This window comes from Numida meleagris, chromosome 3, assembly GCF_002078875.1.
Source record: "Numida meleagris isolate 19003 breed g44 Domestic line chromosome 3, NumMel1.0, whole genome shotgun sequence".
NCBI lineage: Eukaryota > Metazoa > Chordata > Aves > Galliformes > Numididae > Numida > Numida meleagris.
In genome coordinates this window covers 47533622-47556561 of record NC_034411.1, presented here as the reverse complement: position 1 = coordinate 47556561, position 22940 = coordinate 47533622, and the positions used below count along the sequence as shown (strand labels likewise).

At 34.1% G+C, this 22940-nt stretch overlaps 1 protein-coding gene across 7 annotated transcripts in view; it reads right to left on the bottom strand.

Moving 5' to 3' along the window:
- STXBP5 (syntaxin binding protein 5) overlaps positions 1 to 22940 on the bottom strand; it is a 107277-nt gene that overhangs the window by 16971 nt on the left and 67366 nt on the right. For 2 of the 7 annotated variants that reach the window (XR_002436405.1, XM_021389904.1), the window contains exons 16-22: positions 22035 to 22213; positions 20620 to 20745; positions 19969 to 20120; positions 12583 to 12648; positions 9388 to 9447; positions 9244 to 9291; positions 2211 to 2261 (exon numbers count right to left, since the gene is read on the bottom strand). Coding sequence is in view for 6 of the 7 variants with exons in the window: in XM_021389904.1 (XP_021245579.1) it covers positions 2211 to 2261; positions 9244 to 9291; positions 9388 to 9447; positions 12583 to 12648; positions 19969 to 20120; positions 20620 to 20745; positions 22035 to 22213 (682 nt within the window). In the remaining variant the exon portion in view is untranslated. The remainder of the gene's footprint in view (positions 1 to 2210; positions 2262 to 9243; positions 9292 to 9387; positions 9448 to 12582; positions 12649 to 19968; positions 20121 to 20619; positions 20746 to 22034; positions 22214 to 22940) is intronic. The other 5 variants (XM_021389905.1, XM_021389906.1, XM_021389907.1 and 2 more) reach the window with 5 other exon arrangements.

The following is a 22940-nucleotide window of genomic DNA, read 5'->3' as shown; positions in this document are numbered from 1 at the left end:
ATCTAGACAGAAAAGTGAAAGTGCTCATGAAAGAGTGAAAGCGATCAAGGTTCAAGAAGCCATGGAAAGAAAAGAGAGAAAATGAAGAAGATATTGAACTTTGGAGAAAGGCATTTCAGCTGTCCCCTTGAGCCAGTAGATATGGTCACAGAAGTAACCAAAAAGCAAAAAATACAATCAAGTTGACAGTTGCTGAAGAACAGTATGTAAAAGCTATTCCATGAGTAGAAAAGATACTAAATAAAAACAGGCTATTATCATCTCAGGAAGATATTTACAGACCTGAAGATTAAAAAAAACTTTTACTAGAACAAAATGCATTATTTAAGTGTATATAGCCACACATGGGTATAGTCAAGCAAAACCAGTCAAAGATCATTACAATTAGATAGTAAAATATACTTTATGAATTCTCCAGTATTGAGTTGATCAAATAGAAGTTCCATTATAATTAGAAAGAACAGCAAAATCATGCAGACAATTCTGAACTCTTTCTTCCCGCTTCAGTTAGAAAAAGAAATCCGTTTCTAATTACTTATTGTTGTAGAAGAATTTCAAATAAAAACAAAAGAACAAATAAAATGAATTCAGTAATATTTAGGTGCAAATGTGTTCCAGTTTGCAAAGTCTCACAAAATTCACTTTGAACTGAAATCATCCATAAACCGTCAGTAAAGGTAGTAAGGAAGATCAAATACACACTGAAAAGACAAATAGAATTTCTGTGCTCGCTGGTGTCAACAAGGCCATGGTTAAATCCTTCCAGTTCTAGGCACAAGAGTTTTACAAAGATGAAAATTTCAGTGTCCAGAATTACCAGAAGCCATCATAGATTTAGTCAGTGTAAATTTGCTAAGGAGAGGGAGCTTAATTTCTTAAAAACAAACAAAAATACAACAAAACCAAACAATTTAAACCTATCTGCAAAAGCAAAGATTAGTGATATGATAGTTTTCAACAGCTATAAAGATGTTTACCAAAGAAATGGAGTAACAGTTATCTGCGTTCCTTGTGGAAAGGACAAGAAAAGAAATCTGAATTAATATGGAAGTAAGGAAGATGGTTTGAATAACAGAAAATTTATTTAACTGGCTATAAACTATAAACTTTGTCTAGTATTTTTCTAGAAACTTATTTATTGTAGACCCATGAATAGATGAGAGGTTAAACTGTCAGGCACTTGGATCTTTGCCATAGCAGTGGATTAAAGGATCTCTGAGGTTTTCCTTACAGCTTCACATTTGTATGAGTGGAGCAAGCTGTAATGCAAATCAGGGTGGTCCAAATTTGATGTTTCAGGATATTCCAATACCAGCAACTTTTCTCTTGCTGATACTGGTAATTGTCAAATGCATGCTTCTGCACCTACCAGTCTGATCCTGATCTTTATTCTACAGGGGCTGTGGAAGGGATTCTGCTGCAGGAGCAGGAGGGAGCTGTGACAGGCAGAAGGAAGCTTTCCTATTTAGGCTGCATCTACTGCTGTAGGTCTACAGCTGTCCCTGATCATCTTCAGAGAAAAAGGCTGGGGAGCTGGATCTGATCTACAAGCTGGAAGTCAACTTTTGATGACAAAGTAATAAAAATAAGTCTATTCATTTGTATGTTGTTTTAGTTATGCAATATCATGACCTTCAGCAATTCTAGCTTCATAACTGAAATGCTTATTATGTAAAAAGGGTACTTTTTAAAAAAAAAAAATGAAATTCTCAGACAGGCCATCCATCCAGTAAACAGTTGTATATTATTTTCATTTATGGAGAGTGGTCTTAATACTATTAACATTTGTAAAAACATGTCCAATTTTTTATTGGACCTCAACATATTCTGTTATTCTTAAAATACGGCATTGTTCAATTTGAAAAGTACTGGATGGCTTCAAATAGGCAAGCAATTTTCCTTACAATAAATTACCTGCTTATTCACACTTTTTCTACCACAGCACTACTGTAAGAGTGACAGATGCCTAAAAAAAAAAATCACAAAAATGTGATAAGCCATGTACAAAATTTGCAGGCTTACCTTACAATGACAGCAATGACGTTTTGTGCCAGGGAGCCCCCCGAAAGAGCGGAATTAAATTTTAAGTTCTACAGTTCAAATAAAGCAACTCAGTCACGATAGTTTACATAATCAAGGATTCTTACTTATACGTATTCACATTCTGTAAAACAATTTCAGTAAATATAAAATCAACTATGTAAACTTACCTAAATCAGGCTTTAACTCTGTTGGCAAACTTAGCTTCCTGGACATCTTTGCTGAAAAGTGAAGTATATCCTTTTTTTAAAAAGAATAAACACAATTCTGCTGGCCTTCATTTGCCTCTTTCCCATTATTTAACGTATCATTGTTTAGAACATTAACTGCAGTACTTAACCGGACTTCTGCTAAAGCAGAACCTCACTCCCGCAAGTGAGGTGTGTGAAGTAGAACATGGAAGCTACTGTAATCCCCAAACATAGCATTTTATTCCTTTTGCCAAAATTCATTTCCCCTTACACATCTGAAATAACTTGATATACTGGATGAATTTTGCTTTGGCTCAAACTCAAGATTTATCTCCTCAGGTAAAAAGAGATAATGCAGACTCTCAGCTACTACAAGAATGCACACTGAAACTTTCATAAAGTTCACATCCCATCCACTCTTCTGCCCTACTTCCTGATCAAGCCTGAGATACTTAAAATGGAGAAAAGATGAAATTTTAATTACTCTAAAATGTTAATGTACACATGTAAAATAAGCTAGTAATCTGAAATGCAAACAGCAATCTTAGAAAAACAAAGTTACAAAGAATTTTAAAATCAGCAGCATACAAACTCTTGTAACACTCAAAAAGAGTCATATTCTGACAATACTGTGAGGAAATAAAGCGCGTATCAAACTAACATGCTGCTAAAACAGACTAACTGGTAGTCTTGTAGCCATACATCCCTCTTTCATCTTTATTCCAATAACTAATGGAGAGTGAAAAAATTTGATGTAGCTTAACTACTAGACCAGCACTAGAATTTGAATTTATTTCTTAGCCACGAGCCTGAATTTTGATCCATTGTTTAGTTCTTCACTATCTTTAAGGGAAACACTTCTCTACCTAAAACAGATGTTGAGAATAGTCTCAGTTTAAGGAGTGCTTTGTAATGGATATCAGTTATAAGGCAGGATTAAATCTTTTTACTCCTCTCACTTAGAAGTGGAGTTCACTCATCCTAGTTATCTGTTTAAACAAAAATCATTGTTTTCTACAGATCCTAAAGAAGAGTGTATGATTTAAAGTTACTTCTACTCCTTCAATAATGAAAGTACTTCACTGTATTATCAACTATGCTCATCAATATTGCAAAGTCTAGTTAACTGAATGGTTGACAGTTTTATTCCTGTCATACATAATAAAAACTTGAGAGCAAGTCTCCAGAAATAATCTTCTCATTTCCTTCATGTGTCACTGTTACAAAGTATATCCTGGTCAAATTAAACTGAGCTCAAACCACAATGCTAGGCACTTAAATATACTCTATTTAATGCAGGCTGAAACTGAAAAAAGCACTGCAGCTACATGCTTCCTACCCTCATCCTTGCACTGGCTGCTGCCTGGCTTAATGATGAGGCCAAAAATTATCTTAATTAAGTTTCTGACAAGGATTGTTTTCAACAAGATTAACTTCTGCTTCAGATCAGTGCTCAGCTATGCATACAGAAAACTGTGGTACCAAACAGCGACGAGTAACCCTTCTTCCTGCTGTCACCTTGAACTTGTATCAGCTTGAAGAAAGATCGAGAAACTACATCTGGAATCGTGAATTACAAGATGAGTGTTCCTCATCTTAAATCTTGTTCTCTGTTTTGGGCATGTAAATTATGAAAGGCTGAGATATTTAACAAAAGCTCAAGCACATGCACAAATTGAGCCACTTTTGGTTTTTTTTCATGCGTGAATATCAGCATGATTAGTTAATTTAATCACTTTGAAGACCACAGCAGTCGCTTCTGGCTTCTCAAATGGAAGTGTTTAATGATTTCAACATCTCAGGGAAAAAAAATGGCAAGAAATAAGATACTTCAGCAACAGGCAACATGAAATATAGGCTGGTGGTGTTGCATTCTAAGAGTCAGTTCTCACTTTTAGCTTTCTACCCATTAGTAAAAGGCCAGCTGCATGAACTATGTTGATGAGGTAAAACAAATCTGCCCTACTTATTTTTTAGCAAACACTAAAGAATTGCCTCTCATTAATAGAACAAGAAAATAAATGAGTTTTTAAAAGAACATCACTGCTAGAAATTGTGAATTAATACGTTATGCAGAGAAGTTACCTTTAAAAACATGTCAAAAACCTCAATAATTCATATGTACGTAGTAAACAAGACCTTATTTAAATAGCAGTACTGCCACCTTGTGTTTACACAGAAAAGTGCCTGAAAAAGCAATAAAAAAAAATAGGATTTCACCAGCTAAATAATTTTCTAACTAACATTACTTGGTGTAACAAGTAACTTGCATTCATATGTGGTGTACAGTTTACAAGTTTCAGAAAATTCAGTTTTGCCATGCCATAGATGGAAAAACAATATTGCCAGACATCATCTACATGAAAGATATTGTTCAGAGAAATGGGAAAAAAACAACAGGATTGAGATCTACAGATAACATTCTCAACATCGGTCGTTTTATTCCGGTTGTACAACAGGGCAATGGTGATTGCTCCTGCTGGGAGCAGCTGACCTCTAGTAGTAGCTGTGATACCACAGTTAAATACTTTTGTGGTGATGCTGATTGCTGCCCCATTTACAGCCAAGGCTGCCTTGCTGCAACCAGTGCAAGACAAGGAAATGGACTAAGGAATCATTTTTCTGCTCTTGCCAGATTGCTGCTCCAGGCAACGACTATTTTGCCTTGTGCTTAGATCTACATTTTATACTCTTCTAACATAGGAAACCTAAGCTCATACATAGGCACATACACATGCTTTGTTTTGCTGATTTATATAACCAATTATGTATCACATGAAAATGAGATAAGACAACTGTCCAAAAACAACATACGGGATTCTTAGAGATTTCTCATGTTTGTCTTGAGGGGAGCAGATGTGGAAGATTACCTTGGCATAAGCATGCTGTATTTCTGTATGGCAAGCTCAACCAATTCAATAAAGAAAACCTGCAGGCTACCTGAGACATGTCTAAATAGGAAACTGGCTTAAAAGTAATAGTTGTATCTTATTTGCAGTAGGTTATCCCAAGTTACTTTACAAAACATTATGTTTTATAGCACATTAATTTGAAAGCTATATACCATTTTCTCATATATTCCCTATTTAAAGAAGCCCTTTGCTAAAAAAAAGCCCTAACAACTGCAAGGGAGACAAGTGTATTGATGTCTTGACATACAAGAGAATAGTTTACATAAAGCAGAAAGTATTCAAAAATTCATAATACTTAAGCAGCATAGAATTATCTTTTCCTTCTTCCTAGTATTTTTTAGATATCAAAGTCCCAAAACGATTCAGTGTTTGACAGCTACATAAAATGAATAAAATTTCTAAACTTAATAATTTCGTGACAATTGAACAATCAAATATTGTACTGGTGACAGTTAAAAGAAATAGATTATCAGTGCTGAAATCTCAAAATTTGGTATGACTAATGAAGCCATTTTAAAAGAGAATGTATGAAAGTAGATCTACATTGTATAACCCAAATTAAATCAGACAAAATGTTAAAAATGCTGGAAGAAATTGGCATTACGGAACTAAGAATTTTATGAGCCTCTTAAGCTTTGATGTTGTGAAAACAGCATTAAATCCAGTGATTTTAGTATTGTTTGACAAATTTAGCTGTACATTTAGAATGTAAAAATGTGAAAAAATTTGTGTTAATAACAGCTGAGTGTATAGAAATTAGGAATTACAACTACTCTGCATGTGACTGCTTAATACTATGGTTTGCAATTGTTTTTAAACGTAAAAAATCCAAAAAATAAAACATTTTTTTGCTGAAAAATAACGTCTCCTGGGACAGTTATAAAGAGAGATATTAGAGTATACAATATTTTGCATACACCTTTACTAAAGATACTTACAGAAATGGATGTAAAAATACCTCAAGTTCTGACCTGATTCAATCAATATATTTAACCACATAAAGCTCACTGTGCCTAATACCTAACTGACCAAAGCGTGTAAAACAGGTAAAGGCTTTTCCTTCAGCTGAAATTGGATCACAATGCCTTTGTACTAAAGTGACAAGGCCTTAGAAATTAAACACTTCCTACCATATTTTTGTCTGTAAGTTCATCTACATGCAGCACATTTTTTGTAATAATTGATAGCACATTATTTATACTTCCAAATATTTGCCACTCTTAAGAAAAATGGCTGTTTTATGTAATAGCCACAGTATTTGCAATACTTCTAGACCTAGTTGGTTAAACAAAGTATTTCTAATTGTAACTATTCTGAAGTTCACCTTCATGCAAATAAAGGAGGAGCAAGACCCAAAAGCAACATATTCAGAAAAGATCTGTCCTGGAGCATTCACAGTTCTGGGTATTTAGGAAAAAAAAAAAAAAATAAGAGCACGATCTTAACAGTATATATTGGAAAGCTGAAGAGTTGGCTCATGAAAAATTTGCATTTTAGTTTACACTGCTGAAGTAATCTCCGATGGTTTTTGATCTTTTAATGAATCAAGAATCCTTATCTAATAATTTCACTAATGTTAAAAATTAATAGAAATTAAGAACACTCTATATAAGGTTTTTATAAAATGACAATGGTTTCATTCTTCAAAATGCATATATATTATGGTTACCAGCTTACAGATCCATCACTGACACAAAATCACTTCTCACTTTGCAAGCAGTCTTCTCTTATGTTGCCATATGACAAAAGCCACAGGTTAGACATAAACAGGAAAATTAACTATTTCAATATTTTTTTTTATTTTTGTAATCTATTCAAGAGGTTATATTTTCCACACATGCACAAAGACCTGAAAGAACTGAACTAATTGCACTATATGCCAGTGCAAAGAGCTACAACCATGCTATGCACAAATTTATCTACAAGAACAGCGTTGATGGTAAATGGTGTTGTTTCAGTGTAAAATTAATGATAAAGTGGCACTCACATTTTACAAAACTCATTGTCCATTCACACATCTAGCAGACATTTCCATTTAAAATAACAAAAATGCAAAACCATGCAATCCTTAGAAATCAAAGAGGTGGCAAAGCATTTTGCCTTATTTACATATACAGAAGAACTTACACCGTAAGTTCAGAAAATCATGCAGAGGATAGATATGGGGTATAGAAAACATGACAGTGGAGAAAAACTAAAAAGACATTCCTTGCACAGCATTCAGCTACTTAAAACTCTAAATGCGGATGAAATAATTAGGCTCTTTACACTTCCAATAATTTGTGCAAATTGCACAGAACACAGTATGAACGGACTGGGAAACAATTACGAGTTACATATGAAATGCATTATTGTCTCAATTCTGTGTTTAATTTACACCCTGAAGAAGGCTGTGCTTGTAGATATTATAGTATTTTAGTTGTGAAAAACATTCACAACTTTTTCAGTTGTAAGGCTTCAAACTGAAACAGATGTCAACAGTTCTACAGAATTACCATTACATGTTTTATTATTATTGGATATTACTCTTTTAAAAAAAGGGAAAATTAAAATCGTAGTCACATTAGAAGACCTCCTATTCTGTGCAATAAAAATAAGTTCAGGAGACTGCTTCAGGACAAAAGGAAAATATCTCATCAACAGGCATTGACATAGTATGCACAAGATTAAGTGTTGTTTCTCTCATTAAATGAGCTGAACATAAGTTTCCAGTTAGCCTGAATCCTTTAGGAGAACATATTAATGAATATTAATGTAAACCATAGTCAAGTTTCTCCAATCATACAGTTGGATTGACATACTGATATATTATTGAGAGACATTTGCTTTCTTTAATTATGCCTAAGTTTCCACTCTCAGAGCTCACCTTCCTTAACCTGTTATCGATGCAAGCAGTGCTCAACTTAGTACTGAGCAAAGGGCACATTCCTCATGTTGTGCCTCAGATACCAAAGGAAGTTTCATTAGTCATGTTTATCACGTTGAATTTCGAATAATTTTTATGGCTGAATTGTGATAAAATGGATTAGTGGAGTAAGATTAAAAGTTAAGTTGTCAAATGGCAAATCAAAGGGAGAATACTGAAAAAGAAATCTCTTCCTCCATTGCTGTAACTTACAGTTCAACACAATCTATGAAGTAGTACTTCAGCAAACACTTTCACTGTATAAAGTAATAATAGTTTTTTGAATGATGTCAAAAGGAACAAAATTAAATCTTCCTGTGGTAATTTACTAATGAAACAAATGAAAAAATAATGAAACATTAACAGTGATTCTGAAATGAAAGTGACCATATCCCAGGTAAGAAAGAAGAATCCTTTTCCCAAAATCACACAGCCTCTAGTTTTCATTTATTTAATGACCAAATAGCCATAAGCAAAGCTAGTTTTCATTCCAATCACAAAAGGGTTCAATCTATAGCCTGCATACAACATATTCCAAGGCAATCTGTTACCAAATTTTTTAGACAAGTTTGGAGCTGGTACGCGATTGTGTCACTGTTGGATGCAGAAAAATAAAAACAATTCTGGAACAGTAATGGAGCTTTACTCGTATATATGATCAAATAATTTTTCAAATGATTAAATGAAAACATGACACTACCTTTATCTTGATCACTGTAATATACAAATATGACCATATGGCTATGAATATAACACAAAAGAAATAAAATCAGCCACGTGTACCTGTGCAGAAGTAGTGGAATAATGTTGTGACTTGCATAGACTGAACTCCTAGTACAGATTAGAATCTTACCCATCCAGAAAATAGAAAAGTGCATTTGCAGAAAAAAAAAAACCTAAACCAAAAAACCAAAAAAACCACCAAAACAAAAAACAAACAAAAAAAAACAACAACAAAAACCCCAGTGAACAGAATTTAAGCCATCAGCATCCTTGATTTTTTAAAAAATTATTGTACCCGGTATATTTAGTACAGAAGCAGCCCAAAGAATTACCAAGTAGAATAAACAATGAAAAATTATTAATTGAATATGCATTGAAATTTGATTTTTAAAAATTTTTCTTTATTTTTTGCTGCTGGGTTAGTGTTGCATAGAGTAAGACAGGAACAGAAGAGAATCTTTCTAGTTCCTACCTATGTCATTGGCTACCATCCTGGAAAACTGTCTGCTTTTGGTCTTCACTGTAAATAGTATTTTAATAAAAAAAAAGTCAATCTATGTATCAAAGGATGAACTGCAAAAAAAAAAAAAGAAGACTAAAGAAAAAAATACTGTACCCTTTTCTATAAAATTATTCATTTTTTGCTCATCATCATCAGAATTTGGTGAACCAGAACCTACAAGTAGAGACAAGACAGTACAAGTACAAGACAGAATGAAATAGATATACATTTATTTTTGATGCATACCCAATGTATTAATAAAAGCTTTTAGTTTAAGGTAGAAAAGAAGATGTATTGAAATATCAAAAACTGATATTGGTATTCTCCGGTAGCTGTACTGGATACTGTGGATTGCAAATTATTTTTGAGTCAGGAATTCTGCTATATTGAGGTTTTCCACAAAAAAACTGTAATGCAAGGTACTACTCTGTGCAGGGCAGAAATTATATTGCTTGAACTATCTCCCTCGCCAAATAAAATGTTTACATCGAATGACTGGATTGCTCCTGTAATCAAGGCTCCAGATAAAAACTACCCTGAAGTATGATTCACAGAACACACTAGTAGCAATAAATTAGAAAGTTTTTAAAATCTGTTTCTTTCCAATGCAATAAATCATTGTTCAGCCACAGCTCCTTTCTGCCAACAGGGATTTTGCAAAATTCTTAATACTGTGAAGTCAGTAGTGGTGGCTGTAAGGCCACTGTTTGAAGCTTCCTATCACCATGAAATAAAAACGAAGCTCAACAAAAAAATGGAAAATGTCATGGAATATTATTTTGTGAAAGCGTAAAAACAAGACACAGTGATGTTCGCAAACATAAAACCACGGTGGTTTACAATGAGACATGATGTTTTATGGTCAGACGAATGTTCTCAGAGCCCTCACTTTGTTACTTCTTAATTTCCATTAAATAAACAAAATAAACAAAAAAAGGGAGATAAACCTACTACTCCCCCCCCCCCACATCCCCAATAGTTTTTCCGTATTATTAAAACAGTAGAATACAATTGAATAGACAGTCCATTCTACAGTCCTCTAAAATTTATAATCACACAGTGGAATAAATTAGCTGCAACTTAGCTTCCTCTTCTCCTGGACACTGAAAGGTGGAAGAGGCAGAAGAACTAGATCATTTGAGCAAGTGCACACTTCAACCAAAACAGTGTCTGATTTGCTTTACAGGTCATACAGTGTAATAGTCAAAGCCGACAGTGCAGTCAATCCACTCCTACAAACTTAACGTGGCTAATAAGTAAACCTTTGGTGTCAGTGTATTTCTTTCTTCAGTGGCCAACTCCATTCTGGAAAAAGTTCTTTTAAATCTGGCCTCTGTCCTACATCTTAAACTCACTGATATTGTTCAACTGATTTCTCCAAACTCTCTCTTACCTCCATAACAGAATGTTCCAGTCTTGTGACCACACCCCAAAAAAACACAAAACTTCGGAACTAAACCTAAGGAACTGCAGCTCTTGTCATATCTGTAATGGCTGACCTTCCCCAGAACACACTGACTTCTCACCAGTGGGGTAACAGCTTGCCAGTCTCCCTCCTTACTTTCAAGTACATTTTTCAAAGGAAATATTGGAGAAGACAGCCATGAATATTTCTCATTTATGAAAAACTGAGAGGATAGGAGAGAACTAAGTGAAGCAAGACAAAGTTCAACCTCACTGCTTCAAAAATCTACTTTACAAGGCTTGCAACTGTGGCTTCTCAGCTCTGTTTTCTGTCTATTCATTGTTTTTGGAATTCAGAATTATTTCATTAGTATTGCATGTGTACCTGGAAAGAAATATCTAAACTACATTACATTTTAACCTACTCCATCTCCTACAACTCAGGAGGGAGGGAGAGTAGGCTAATTGTTAAATTTAAGAGTTTTTCATGATTTCCATTGATTCTTGTCCTACTACTCACTTCCACTGCACTGTTAATGGAAATGGTAGTTTAAGTTTTACTCCATTTCAACTTCGAGATCATGAAAAAAGCCTCTAATTATTGTTTTAAATGTTATCTATATAAGCCTGAAGTGGTTTAGGTTCACATTTGAGTAATACTGGACCAAGAGAGAAAAAGCACAGCAAACCAATAGTTACAGTTCATTAGCTGTTCTCTGCACACGTTTTGTAGCCCTGACAATGCTTTGCTCAGAGACAATTCTCATTTGATTTATCATTCTTTATCTGAAACTAGACTTAGCAAGGACTTTTTATGTTAAGTTGGTCAAATTCAAACAGCTTAGTAAGATTTATCAGTCCCCTTAGTCTCTTGACAGAGGAAGCAATCAACTGCAGCATCACAGAGCAAATTCTTTACAGGCTTACTAAAAATTAGAAAATTAAAATGTTAAAAAATTTCTACTAGAGTTACGAACAGAATAATTTATTTTGTTTTGCTTTAATCTTAGCAAAAATAACATGCCTTTCAACAGTGGTTTACTCTACTGCATTTCAGTTTTAAAAAGCCTCCTTCTTGGCTCAATACAATGCAAGTTATCCTGCAAGTGATACATTTCGTCAAAACTGAGGAGAGGATCTAGGCTTTGAGAAGTAGAGGCTACATTAGAATCCTTCCTTTCATTCATATATTGATTACCATTTCATACTTCATTGCAAGGAGTTTATGTCTTACAACAGGTACTTGAGTAAATCTGCAACTTTGACCTTCACTCTAAATTTGGAGTAGAGCTCTGAATGAAACAGATGAAGTAACACAGTACTACTTCAACATTTTTTGTCAGAATAATGCTGAATTTTTACCTACTGCAATATTCATCACTAATACTATATATTGACATGTAGTTAGACTCAATTAGCCAACAAAAAAATTCTAAGTAATATAACATAGAATCAACATAGAAACGCTACTTAGAAATTCTACTTATTAAGGATGTAAGCTTCCAAAGACTTCTGATTCCAAAGGAAAAAAAATCTAGCTCCTTTTGCAGACTTTTCTTAAGCCACTTTTGAGGACTCTGAGACACCAAACACATGTACTCTTAAAGGAATTAGTGCATCTCTTATCAGTGTTTCAAAATTTAATTGCGCATTGGAGTATGTTCCCTGCAACAAATATTACAGATTTTATCTCTTCACTTATCTTTATGACATTGCTATTGCGTCTATTAAATTAATCTTGCTTTAAAACACAGTATTGCAACACAGCAGCATTTTTCAGGAGAACTAGAACAACTCGCACGAAGACTACAGGTTTTGTGTAACTAGTAACTAGTATGCATTAATGTAAAGCATGCCATCTTCCATGCAAATAAGAAGCTGAAAATCAGACTAATTCCTGATTACCTGAAGTAGGAGATTTGCAGCGATCTTCTGGCACCACTGTACCCTCATTAATATCACAAAGACCTGCTGGAACACAAAAATAGCATATGATAAGCATGGCTGCAATTTTATCCTTTCTTCCATTGCAGTTAGGAACTGGATATTTAATTAGATACAAACCAGATGGTTGTGCTTCCTAAAGCTCATTCTCTACATTTGAGTGAAGGAAATAAAGCATAGAAGTTCAGCATCAGATGCTAAAGATGAACGCTGTTTTATGGTCCTAAAAATTATTCCATGACATGAACCAGGAGTTTAAAGGAATGTTGCCATTTTCCGTTTTGATAGAAAAGTGCCAGCAAAACAGCCCAGGATAAAGAAAAGTATTTTATTAATATTTTAAGGCTAATTATGCATCTTAAGGTTTATATAATCTTGTGTTCCTTCAGGGATATCATATGTGATACTAATGTAAACAAGAATGCAATACTTTATAGTAACAGTAAATAAATACCTGTTAAATAAGACATTTTTGCACGCACGCTAGCATTTCAAATACAGTCAAAAAGGTCCAGGGGAGTAACAGCTGAGGCAACAAGAGATTGCACAGGCAAAGCCTGTCTATAAAGATGCATTCAACAGCGCATGTGTAGTAATTATTACCATATTTTTTTCCTCTTCTATTAACAGTACTCTTCTACCCAAGTGTTAGATTTCCCTAATATCAAAACAAAAGGTAATCATTTGCAGGAAAAAAAGACATTGTATCACAGTAGAAATCCATTAAAGTTATGCTACATTCACACATTATTATATTTATGCAAAGTAGCTTTTTGATTTACTTAAGATTATTAAGAGCATGTGCAAATTGCACCTCAAAAAACTCAGTGACAATGATGTGCAATTGACCTTATGAACTGGTTAAGCCTGCTCTGAACAAAAGCCCAAGAACTGATTTCATTTTGAAAACATATGGGGATATCCCATGTGGAAGCTATACCGTTTTCCTTTCTCCTGTTTAGTGGAAAATTATTTTAAGTATTTTCTTGCAAATCATTGAGTACTGTGGGATAGTCAGGGTACATATTCTCCAGCAAAGTACATTTTCACCTCCAAAATGACCAGTTTAAAACACACTTGAGAGCCTATATGTTCTTTGCTACACAGGGTTGTGTAATAAGTTTTTTCAAAAAGCCATACCCTGCTCTCCCAACAAGCAATACAAGTTTCAGATAGTAGCAAGGGTGGACAATATATATTCAATTCACATATATTTAAATAACAATGCCTGGGATACTTTTAAGGGCAATTTCATTGTTTGTTATTTCCTCAGATATGGCCTGAGCAGACCACATGGTACAAATTCAGAACTCAGTAGCTCTACTAATCCCAAACACGAGGGATCAACATCAGCTTAGAATTAATGACCTTCACGGTTAACATTTCTGGAAATTTACAGAGCTCTATTATGACTTGGAAGTATGTGGTTACCATTCTGGGAATATAGCCTTGATGATACCAAATAGTCTTTAAAGATATAAACATAGATCCTGATTAGAGTTCTTTATGAATGTAAAACAGATGTGAATTTTTGATACTGGGAACAGTCAACCAAATAATCACTGTACTTGGTTACCAGACAGGGAAGCTTTTAAATAAGAAAGAGGCAAGGGGAAAAGCAAAGTCTCCTTCTTGGGAAAAGGGATCTTTTAAGACTGCATGGATGGAATTATTGCATTTCCACTAGCTAACATTCAGAAGAAATGTCTGCACCCACCTAAAACTGATATCCAACATCTCCCTGCTCTTTCAGCTGACAGAAAGCAGAGGCGTCACAGAACATTTTTGCTGGGCAGGCTATGGCATCACTAACAGGAATAAAAAATTTTCAGGAGCAGCCAACCAGAGCATCAGATTAAAAGTTGCTTCTTATGCAAAGTTGTTTTAGGAGTTCTGAACCCTTGATGTGGACTCTTCTGGTAGTAGTCATTAAAGAAAATGCTTCACCCACAGAGAACAAATACCATTCTGGCATTTTAATATTCTTTCATTAATGACTGCTTGTTCTTGTCACCTCCTACTTTCATTTCAGTAATCCAACAAAAATCTTTGCTAGAGTTGCTGAGGGGGATTTGAAAGTGAACAGTTCTTAAGTGTGAGGGGAAGGAGTTCTTGCCAACATGACAAAGGAATACCCACAAGGTTTGCAGGCATTCAGTCTGAAGACAGGGCTCTGAGGAATGCCCATTCACTGCTGTTCTTGTAGCAACAGCAGCATAAAATGAATGTTCCAGTGATAGCAATAATTAGATCTGGTTGTCAACAATCAGGCCTAGAAAGAGCAGAGTACGCTAGTTTTTGTGCCAAGACTGCTGCTGAGAGGAAATTACTTACGCATTAGTCATGAGATTTAGAAGATGATGTCCTCTGACTTAGCTAAGATCTACTAAATACTGTAGCTCTTGTTAGAGTAGTATATCTGCCTCACCTGTACACAGTAAGCCTGGAGCACTGAACTAACTGCATGGGCAGCAGTTTGTATATGCACAATAATTCAGGCATTTTTCTAACACAGGTCTGAAACAGGTGGAAAAAAAGTATGTCCAAAGCAATTCATCCAGCCTACTAAAATTTTGAGTTCATTCTATATTTAGGATTGAAGCAAACTAGAAGAATCACTCTGAAAATTAAACAGTTCACTTTAAAACATCCTCCCCAAGGCCTTCTGGTGTTTGTTACAAAAGTCTGATAGCTTAGACCAGGTGCCATGCTCATACTACTACTCACATGCCACACACATATCTAATGCACATTAAGTTCTATTACAAAACAGAAACATGAGGACTTATTACTCCAGATCAAAGTACAGTTTCAATTCTGACTTGTCAGGACAACAACGGACAATGCAGTATCATATTATGTGGATTTGCTCATCACTGAAGATAGCAGGTTTAAAGAATGTTCTTTGAGCAAATACTGAAATCCTCACAGTAGCAATACAGGGAGGACAAAACTGTGCTGTGCATTTAGAAACAGTCATGGTCCCAAATCATACTCCTTATGGAGCCAAACTATACAAATCCAAAGACTAAGTTTAGGAATTTAACTTCCCATCTCCTTGTAAATATTTTAACTCTTATCTTCAAAGGAAGAGCTGAACTTCTTACACTAGTTTCCTGTGAAAAGTGTAATCCTGCTTTGACAGAAATAGTATTTAGCCAAGAATAAAGTCATATACCTACACACTTGCTTCCTCTGTAAGAAGTATTGAGGTTACAATTTGACATACATCTCAATGAATAACTCAGATCAATTGATCCAACAGAAAACCTCAAAATATTCTTTTCATAAAACTACTCACTAATTGCATGCATAAGATTTATCCCACTAACTTATGGCATTATTATTCTTGCACATAAACCTTGGAAATACAATCATAGCCATCACTGCTATTATTTAATGGAGAGGAGGAAGGGACAGAAAAAGTCATTTTATGTAGTAGTTATTATAAATAGCACTAATTACTGTTACTCAGTATGACCTGAGTTGAGTCTATGAAATACTAAGGTCTGTACACTTTATAATCTCAAGTACCCTGATATAAACAGTTCATGCATTACATTCTGGATTAAGTTTTATGATTTCTGGCTTACAAATACACAACTTGCAAGGGATATTAAAGCCAACTGGTCCTAAGTTTTCCATTTAAGAGCTGAAGCCTAATTAGAAGACTAAGAAAAACTGATCTTCTAATAAGCTCTTAGCTTCTTTCTGAACTCTAGTAGCAAGAAACTTGAAATAAACACAAAAATGAATTAAAAAATCAAATAATGTTATTAAAGGTTGAAAAGATATACTACATTAACAACTCCCTAGAATTACAATCAAAATTAACTAATATATTAAGCTTTGTGAGTTCATATATATGTCCTTCAGGCACTTATATACTAACTTCACTGGAAACTGGTCGAATTAAAAATTTGAACTAGCTTGATGTGAAAACACAAACGTCATAAACAATTGACTTGAAAGAGTCAAAAAAGCCCCCTAATCCAACAACCAAGCTTTATGATTCAGTACTATATTTGGCTTAGTCACAGTTGGTCTAGTTTAGTTCAAGTATAAGCTTAAAAAAAAGAGTTCAAATCTCGATTCAGTTCAGGGAGAAAGGGGATGTGTGAAACAACCAGAACAAGCAGTCTCAGTATTTACTTCTGTTGTGATTCTACTCCAGTTCTGAAATCCTTGTAGGTTGTATTGAAAAAAAAAAAAAACACACAACAAAAAACTTTGATGTATACTAAAACAAAAGTCACATGCATGCAAAAACTGCTTCTATTTTGTCAGAATAATCCTGAATTGCCTCTAATATAGCATATGAAATGTTATAGAAGTACATAGACTTTTGTAAAAAAAAAATTTTAGTACGTTGTACTAATTGAGAAATCACATAAAACCTTGCAACTCCCACCAACAATAAGTTTTAAAAGAGTTAATGTTGTTATCTTCTGTTGATTTAATTATGGAACTAACGTCTATTCATACATTCTTTTGTGCAGTCATAAAGTTATGAACTGTTTGATATTCGGTTCCAGTATCATCTGTCTTCTTAATGGCTTTATGATCCTGTCATATTTCAGAAAAAGTATATCAAGCAAATATATCAAACAGGGAGGATACCACCAAGGACTTGGTTAAGAAATCAACTCTTACAAAAACCTGTTCTAACATATTAAATATTCCAGGTAAATTCAGCTTTTCAATTGCTGGCTTTGGAAAGTAATTCTGGGACTACTTGTCCATATTTTCCTTCCCTTCAAAATGTAGTTTCCTTCCCTGCAAAATGTGTTTCCTTCAGGGAGCAGCAGATCTTGCCTTTCAGTTCTGTATCATCTCAAAGCAGAAGCATTCCTTTTACACATAACTCTCTCCCTTGTCAGCAGATGATGGAAGACAAAGAAAGCCTACCATCCCCAAAATGTATTTCTCTCTCTCACTTTGGTTAAAAAAAAAAAACAAAAACAAAAACAAAAAAGCAAAAAACCAACACCAAACCAAAACAAAAAACCCTAAAAAACCAAACACAGCAGAGCTAACAGAATTGAACCACAGTCTTAAGCGTTTATTTCACCACCACCTTCCTAGGTTCCTTGGATTTTGTTTTATTTTAGTCCCTGTTTAGAAAGGGGATCAGATTTCAAACTTCTGCCCAAAGGCTGGAGAAAAATGACATGCTAGGGAAAGGTATCATGTTATACTTTTAAAATCAGCTCCATATGCTCTGAATTCTTTGATGCTGTGAATGCTGGAATTAGTCAGAAAAACCTGAAGGTAAACTCACGTTTCTGATGGGCTACCACTCTAGTGTGGTGCTCTTGAACATCAAAAGTGCTTGGAAATCATACAGGGCTGTGCAATACACCAACACCTCCACTCTCAATCCCTATGAGTAACATCTTAGCAGAAGGAAGCTTTTACTTTAACAAACAAATAATTGCCTTTTACAATGTTAAAAAGTAAATTAATAATAATAACCATAATCTAACATGAATTCTCAAGCTTTTCCTGCCAGGACAGAGAACAAGCAAAAGAAGGTTCTAGCCTTGGAGCTCAGAGGACTAATAGATTTCATGGGTAAGATCTTGGGACTATAGACATCAGTAACTTCTAAGACAGGATCTCACTCTCCTTCTCCCTCCCATCCTTCCTCCTAATACAGAGACTATTATGGTCACTTTTTTTTTCCATCCCGTTTCTTTAGAGATGTCATGAACAAGAAATATGACAGATGTACGTTTCAAAACAGTTTCTAAAAGTAAAACAATTATTTAAAATGGACTAACAAAAGTACTTATGGTGAGTGAACAGCAAGTCAAAAAAAATCAAATTCAGATGTTCAAAAATATTTTTTTTGTCATGAGATGACTTACTTATATAAGAGGTGCGAAGCTTTTTCACAGACTCTGAATATAAGTTAGAAAGGCCGCACATGCAAGAAGCCACAGTCAGCATACCTTTACGCAGCAATGAGAAAAGGAAAGATGGAGACACTAACAGTACATTTGAGACAGAAAAGCCAGCTGAATAACTTGTATAATGAGGTTTATAAAATGCTCTTGCCATGCAGATCATTAGTATTAAATTGTAAGATAAAAAAAATACGATTTCATTTAACAGTTACATTAATGAAGAAGGACTCCATTTAGGAGTACCTTAGAGACACAGTTGTAACACAGTTGTGCTGATCATTAAACAATAAAAAGCAAGAAAACAAAATGATTAATGTTTAATACTACAAGAAGCAGCCTAAAATATAAATGCATGAAGCAGAAGGTAAGACATTTACTACCATGAAACATTAACAGTGAATCAATGATTTCTTTCTCTCTAATTTTTTTTTTAATACTTATCTTTCTCTACAGTAGAAAAAGACATCTGTCCAGACTAAGAACTGTGTATGTTCCACTCTTAGCTAATTATTTTTTACAGCAGCTTCCACAGCTGAAGTTATCTGACAGAAGGCAACAAGATCTTTCTCAAACCAAAGTTTTACTAAAGTATGTCTGGGAGCATCCATTTTCACTTCAGTATAATACTACCTGGACTTTATTCTGAATCACTTAAAATAAACCAACCATGAAGTTTTTTAAATAGCGTATTTCCCATTTAATAATAATCATTTGGAGGCAACAATGATGTTGTTGATAGTTCCATCTTTAGGTGTTTTAAAAATTAGCTTAAAAATATCAACTAAAACTATTTTCTCCTTGTTAAAGTTCTAACTTTTCATTCTGTCAATAAAAAACTTTGAGATTTTGACTGAAAGACTACTTTCCTCCACAGCTGCAAACTAGCATCTTTCTTCAGTATCTTTTCAAAGTCATTTTTCTCAAAAAAGGTTAATTGGTTAATTTATATCAAAGGCTTCCTCTAAAACTAATATAACAGCATGCACAGTATAACATGCTTTCTAGACAAAGGTTGAAATAAGAAGGAAAATTATCCCAGCAGATATGCTGGCTATCTGCCAACATTAATGGGCTCACATAAGCATGTGATTTGGGTACTAGGATTATCAGAAATACCAAGATATTAAGACTTCTTCAAGCTGTGCTAGTAAGTTAACAGCATAAATCTATTGAGTTTTTATAGCTTACATCTATACACGAAGTTTTTTCCCTAGTGCTTTTTTTTTTAAACATACATTACACTAATAAAAATATAAATAATTATATCAAGCATCAGTAGATTTCATTAAGCAATGCTTTTGAAATAACAAACCTGCAATGGTGACATTAAAGAATAATGATGGCAAAAGCATACTTGTATTCAAAAAACAGACACTATTAGCCCAGGTAAGGTCAGAAGATAGGCAAAGTTGTTTTCAACAAGCTGTGGATTACTCACCTCCAGATGGCTGACGAGTTTTTCGGGGAGATCGTGGCTCCCTACGATAAGGATCATTGGAACCATACAGTTCAATAGTGCCAAGATTCAAGAGGACTGTCTTCTGGAGGTAATCGACCATGGCAATACCATTACAGTTTCCAAAAACTACTCTGGAAAAAGATAAGAGGAAGGAAAGATAACGCTAATGCGAGTATAATTTTATTTTGGTATTTTTTGCTACACAGAATTTTAAGACTTTCAATTTTTTTCATATTTTGTTATATTAGCTTTTAATAAATTGCTCTAAATTAAGAGCATGTATGAATTACTATTTTAGAATGTAGCACTGTTTAAGTGTTCACTTTTAAAAACATGTAACATTGAGTAAAGCGGATCATTGTAAGTTCTAACCTACCCGATAGAGCCTTAACTGATATATATTCTAAGCTCTACAGAGCCAGCGCACAGGAGGAAGAGTGATGTTGAGTTGTTTGATGTTCATATCATCAGGAACCGTCACAAGCCACCAAAAGGAACAATCAGGAAACATAGGAAACTAATTGCATCTCTTAAGTTGCCGTATAGCTCACATGAACACACACTGACTTAGTTCTTAATACCAAACTCTTTTGACAGAATATTGAAAAAAACTGCATAGAATATACTTACAGGCCATACGCTGAATTGACTGCTAAGCTGGTTATCTGTTGAGGAGGTTCTCCACTCACCCACACTAGTTGGATAACTAGCTCAATTTGGTAGCCTGGAGACTGCTTAAGAGGAGAATTTTTAACTCTGCAAGGTACACAGAACATCATATTTTTATGACTCTCTGAAGTCTTCTTCCTTACAGGTGCAGAATTTACTGAATTCGGTATCACACTGAACTTTGGAATGTTTGGAAAATTGTAAAGAAAATAATGGTCTACGAGTTTCATGGAACAAGCATGAGATGGTGGGGTAGGATTGAAGCTCTTGGAAATACATTGTGCACTGATGAACAAACTTAGTATTAAGACCCTCTCATCTTTTAAATTAAAAAGAAAAAAAAAATCTATACAGAACATACGGTCCTCCAATTTCTGAGTTTCTTATTTTATCTATTTAATATTTTGATTTGCCACTATTTTACAAAATCCATTTTTGTCTTTCCAATTTTATTTAGAATTTACTGTCCTCAAAACACTTATACAACTCAGTACAATCAAAAAGATACAAAAACTAACCCTCAGAAAAAATAAACCTGTCAGAATTAACATTTTCTAGATGGATGAACTCAAGGAATTGAAATCCAAGACTGGAGTTTAAAGCTTCAGAAAAAAAGTAAGTACGTCTTAATTTCATATCTGAAAATGAAGTGCAACATGTATTCTATAACAAAAGTTGATAGTCTAAGAGGTCTCAAGATACACTGTTGTAAGAGTAAAAAAAAAAAAAAAAAAGCAAGTATTCTGTCAACCTTAATTTCTCAAAGGAATAAACACACAGAAACACACCAAAACCTCTTAAGGGAAATATCTCCCAATTTAAAATCTGAAAACAGTTAAGAAACCAAACAGTTCTAAAAACCTACACTTGGAGCAATATGAGGCATCATGCAAGATGAAGATTCACGAAAATGGTCTGTTGATGCTTACAAATAACTAACAGGTGAAATCTATTCAAACATACTTGGCCTGAAGTTAAGGAGAGCCAAAGTGTTTAGTGGCCTGTTCATTTCAATGGACACTAAGATTTCAAAGTAACTATATTGTTCCCATTTAAAAGTTTGCTCTAGAGCATGAGCATCTATAACTATTTCCTAAAAATTTCCTAAAGCAGGCTGAGTCATAAGATAATCATCATCTGTTTGTTTTTTTTTTAATCACCAAAAATTATGACTTTTGTATAAATTAAGATTGAAATTGTAATTTCTTGAAACATAACTCAGCTTTCAGATATTTGGAAAATATTGTTCTAAAAAACAAGAGTTTCACTTACAATAGCATTTCTGCAATAATTTCCAAGTACATATATATAGCCTCACAACAAAAACATTCTTGTAAAGTTTCACACTTAACAAAAGCATAACAGAATATACTTACTTTAAACATGGGACATTGTCACGAAGGCCATCAGATGAACTGCTACTAGTAGATGGATGAGACTGGGGAACAATGGACTGAGGATTGGAACTTGTGCCCGGAGTTGGTAATGGTGGTATCTGCTCACCATCTGGAGATTCAATGTCATTTATTTCATATAACAGGCGCACTTCCAGCATCTGCAAAGTAAAAATAAAGTAAATAAATAATAATTAGAGAAAAAGGTGGTCTTTCAAAAAAATGTACGATTAAGTACAAGTAAAATACTAGTTGTAAGAGAGACATCCAGGACTACTCTATCTTTAAAAAGATAACAGTAACTTAAATATTACAATCTAAACACACACAGTCTTCAGAAATACAGTAATTCTAGCTACTTGAGACTGAATATCTGCTTGTTAAAATTTGAAAATTAACTGATTCTCTTCTATTTAAAAGTTTCCTGCTTATTACTGAAAAGAAATAAAATACTGGATGCAAGACCCATTTAATCATCATTCCATGCATATAATACACTCTCAGTTATGAAGAAGGCTTATTTTATGCAGTTTGGGAATGCTAAAACTAAGAAGAGCCATAGGACATGCATGATCTACTTTCAGAAGCACTACTTAATTCATTGTTTAATATTGCACCAAGCTAGGTCATACATTTAAAAGAATAAATTCATCATGACTTCAGATTAGTATTAATTGTATCATAGTTTAAAGAAAGTCTTCTACTGTTTTAGTCTCTTCATTTTCAAAACAGAATTTCACTCAGACTGAAAGATCTATATAGTAGTTTTAAAAACAGTCCAAGTACTGAATCAGCTTGCTAACTGCTGATTTCTAAAAACCCTTTAGAAATCGAATAATACAATGAAAAACAATGAAAAGCTAAATTGCTACAATAGTCTTATTACAG